The sequence below is a fragment of the Passer montanus genome, unplaced genomic scaffold (genome assembly GCF_014805655.1).
Source record: "Passer montanus isolate IOZ18808 unplaced genomic scaffold, ASM1480565v1 scaffold927, whole genome shotgun sequence".
Lineage (NCBI taxonomy): Eukaryota > Metazoa > Chordata > Aves > Passeriformes > Passeridae > Passer > Passer montanus.
The window spans coordinates 1,119-5,005 of record NW_024374668.1 but is presented as its reverse complement, the minus strand read 5'-3'; the positions used below and the strand labels follow the sequence as shown (position 1 = coordinate 5,005).

At 56.4% G+C, this 3,887-nt stretch overlaps 1 protein-coding gene across 1 annotated transcript in view; it reads left to right on the top strand.

Annotated features, from left to right (window-relative positions):
- Positions 1-3,887, top strand: part of LOC120495831 (metastasis-associated protein MTA2-like) — a gene marked incomplete at both ends in the record, with an annotated part of 4,956 nt that continues 1,069 nt past the window's right edge. The window contains 5 exons of the mRNA XM_039695710.1: positions 1-72; positions 169-335; positions 1,719-1,818; positions 3,488-3,676; positions 3,767-3,841. Of these exons, the coding sequence (XP_039551644.1) occupies positions 1-72; positions 169-335; positions 1,719-1,818; positions 3,488-3,676; positions 3,767-3,841 (603 nt within the window). The remainder of the gene's footprint in view (positions 73-168; positions 336-1,718; positions 1,819-3,487; positions 3,677-3,766; positions 3,842-3,887) is intronic.

The following is a 3,887-nucleotide window of genomic DNA, read 5'->3' as shown; positions in this document are numbered from 1 at the left end:
CCAGACTACGTCTACTTTGAGAACTCCTCCAGCAACCCCTACCTGGTGCGGCGCATCGAGGAGCTCAACAAGGTGAGACCCCCCTGGTCCTGAGGGGGATCCCCAAGCCCTGGGGGGGGTCCCCAATCCTGGGAGACCCCCCCCTGACCCCCTGTGCCCCCTCCCCAGACGGCCAATGGCAACGTGGAGGCCAAGGTGGTTTGTCTGTTCCGGCGGCGCGACATCTCCAGCAGCCTCAACAGCCTGGCCGACAGCAATGCCCGTGAGTGGGGGGCTTCTTGGGGGGGATTTGGGGAGATTTCAGCTGCGGGGGTTTTGGGGGGCTTTGGAGAGGGGTGGGGGGTGGGGTAGTGTTGGTGCTGCTCTTGCTGTGGGGCTTGAGGAATTTTGGGGGTTTTTTTAAGGGGCTTTTGGGGTGTTTGGAGAGGTTAGGGAGTAGGTCTTGTATTGGTGTTGCTCTTGCTGTGGGGGTTGAGGAATTTTGGAAGATTTTGAGGGGTTTTGGGGGTGTTTGGAGGGAGTGGGGGGCAGATCCCCCATTAGTGCTTCTCCTGGTTTTGGGGTTCAGGAATTTTGGGGCTTTTTAAGAGATTTTTTGGGTTCTTTGGGGGTTTGGAGGAGATAGGAGGCAGATCTCTCATTGGTGCTGTTCCTGCTTTGGGGGTTCAGGAATTTTGCAGGTTTTTAAGGGATTTTTTGGGGTTTTTTGGAGGGGGTGGGGAGCAGATCTCTCATTGGTGCTGTTTATACTTTGGGGGGTTGGAATTTTGAGGGTGTTTGGGGGGTCTGTGACTCACTCATCACAATGGGGTGCCCCCAAAATTGGGGCAGAGCTGAGTGTTGGTGCTGCTCTTGCTGTGGGGCTTGAGGAATTTTGGGGGTTTTTTTAAGGGGCTTTTGGGGTGTTTGGAGAGGACGGGGAGTAGGTCTTGTATTGGTGTTGCTCTTGCTGTGGGGGTTGAGGAATTTTGGGAGATTTTGAGGGGTTTTGGGGGGGTTTGGAGGGAGTGGGGGGCAGATCCCCCATTAGTGCTTCTCCTGGTTTTGGGGTTCAGGAATTTTGGGGCTTTTTAAGAGATTTTTTTGGGTTCTTTGGGGGTTTGGAGGAGATAGGAGGCAGATCTCTCATTGATGCTGTTCCTGCTTTGGGGGTTCAGGAATTTTGCAGGTTTTTAAGGGATTTTTTGGGGTTTTTTTGAGGTTTGGAAGGGGTGGGGAGCAGATCTCTCATTGGTGCTGTTCCTGCTTTGGGGGTTCAGGAATTTTGCAGGTTTTTAAGGGATTTTTTGAGGTTTTTTGAAGGTTTGGAGGGGATGAGGGTCAGATCTCTCATTGGTGCTGTTTATACTTTGGGGGTTTGGAATTCTGAGGGTGTTTGGGGGGTCTGTGACCCACTCATCACAATGGGGTGCCCCCAAAATTGGGGCAGAGCTGTTCGACATTATTGTGGCAATTTGGGGGTTCTGAGGGGGGGTCCGTGACCCCTCCCAAAGAGGCACCCCCAATTTGAGGGGGACTTGGAGCTGCTCTGTGTCTCTCCCCCACCCTCGGGCTGATTTTTGGGGGGGGCTTTGCCAATTTTGGGGGGGGGGTCATAGGTAAAGGACTGAACCCCAACCCACTCCCCATCAAACTGGGGGCGTCCTGTCTTTGGGGAGCTGGGGGGGGGTCAGGGGGATTGGGGGGACCCCTCTGACCCCCCCTGTGTCCCCCCTCAGGGCTGTGGGGACGTTTGCCCGGGCGCTGGACTGCAGCAGCTCCATCCGCCAGCCCAGCCTGCACATGAGCGCGGCCGCGGCCTCGCGGGACATCACCCTGGTAAAGGGGGGGGCCCAGCACCCCAAAATCCCGTGGAGCCCTCAGTTCCCACTGGGAGACCCCAAAACCTTCCTTAGAGCCCTCAGTTCCCATTGGGAGACTCCAAAACCTCCCTTAGAACCCCTCAGTTCCCACTGGGAGACCCCAAAACCTTCTTTAGAGCCCTCAGTTCCCATTGGGAGACCCCAAAACCTCCCTTAGAACCCTTCAATTCCCACTGGAAGACCCCAAAACCTCTTTTAGAGCGCTCAGTTCCAACTGGGAGCCCCCAAAACCTCCCTTAGAACCCCTCAGTTCCCACTGGGAGACCCCAAAACCTTCCTTAGAGCCCTCAGTTCCCATTGGGAGACTCCAAAACCTCCCTTAGAACCCCTCAATTCCCACTGGGAGACCCCAAATTTTCACTAGAGCCTTCAATTCCCATTGGGAGACCCCAAAACTTCCTTAGAACCCCCCCATTTCCCACTGGCATTCTCTAAAACCTCCCTTAGAGCTCTCAGTTCCCACTGGAAGACCCCAAAACCTCTTTTAGAGCTCTCAGTTCCACCTGGGAGCCCCCAAAACTTCCTTAGAAGCCATCCATTTACTGCTGGAATACCCCAAAACCATTTCAGATCCCCTCATTTCTCATTCGGAGACTCCAAAACTTCCTTAGAACTCCTTATGTCTCATTGGGACACCCAAAATAATTTTTAAATCTCACATTTCCTAATTCAGACCCCCTAAAACTTCATAAAATTCCTTATTTTCTGCTGAGACACCCCAAAACTTTTTCACAGCCTTTCTGTTTCAACTGGAACACCTCAAAAACTTCTTTAGAACTTTTCGTTTCTCTTTGGGACACCCCAAAATCTCCTCAGAACTTTCCCAGGACTCCTTATACTTCCCTTAAATGACCCCAACGCTCTTTTGGGATACCCCAAATCTTCCTTAAACCCCCCAAACCTGCCCCAAACTGCCCCTTAGAGCCCTCCCAGTAGCTCCCAGTGTCTCCCAGTTTCCCCAGTATGTGCCACTGTCCCCAGTTCCACGCCATGGACACGCTGCAGAGGAACGGCTACGACCTGGCGCGGGCCATGGCCACGCTGGTGCCGCAGGGGGGGACTGAAACCCCCCAAAAGCCCCTGAAACCTGCCCCAAACTGCCCCTTAGAGCCCTCCCAGTACATCCCAGTGATCCCAGTACACCCCACTGTCCCCAGTTCCACGCCATGGACACGCTGCAGAGGAACGGCTACGACCTGGCGCGGGCCATGGCCACGCTGGTGCCGCAGGGGGGGACTGAAACCCCCCAAAACCCCCCCAAACCCACCTCAAATCCCCTGTTAGAGCCCTCCCAGTACATCCCAGTGCCCCCAGTATGTGTCATTGTCCCCAGTTCCACGCCATGGACACGCTGCAGAGGAACGGCTACGACCTGGCGCGGGCCATGGCCACGCTGGTGCCGCAGAGGGGGACTGAAACCCCCCGAAGCCCCCCCCAAACCTCCCTCAAACCCCCCCAGACTGCCCCTTAGAGCTCTCCCAGTGATCCCAGTACACCCCACTGTCCCCAGTTCCACGCCATGGACACGCTGCAGAGCCCCAAAGCCCCCCCAAACCCACCCCAAATCCCCTGTTAGAGCCCTCCCAGTACATCCCAGTGCCCCCAGTATGTGTCATTGTCCCCAGTTCCACGCCATGGACACGCTGCAGAGGAACGGCTACGACCTGGCGCGGGCCATGGCCACGCTGGTGCCGCAGGGGGGGCCGGTGCTGTGCCGCGATGAGATGGAGGAGTGGTCGGCCTCCGAGGCCATGCTCTTCGAGGAGGCCCTGGAGAAGTACGGCAAGGACTTCAACGACATCCGGCAGGACTTCGTGAGTGGGGGGAGCCCCTTCCTGGGGGTGTTTGGGGGGTCCTGGGGGGCTCGGGGATCTCTCTGAGCTCAGGGCTGGGTGTGCTCGCAGCTGCCCTGGAAGTCGCTGGCCAGCATTGTGCAGTTCTACTACATGTGGAAAACCACTGACCGCTACATCCAGCAGGTACGGGCTGGGCAGGGGGCTTGGGGGGCTCAAAAGGGGGGGTTTG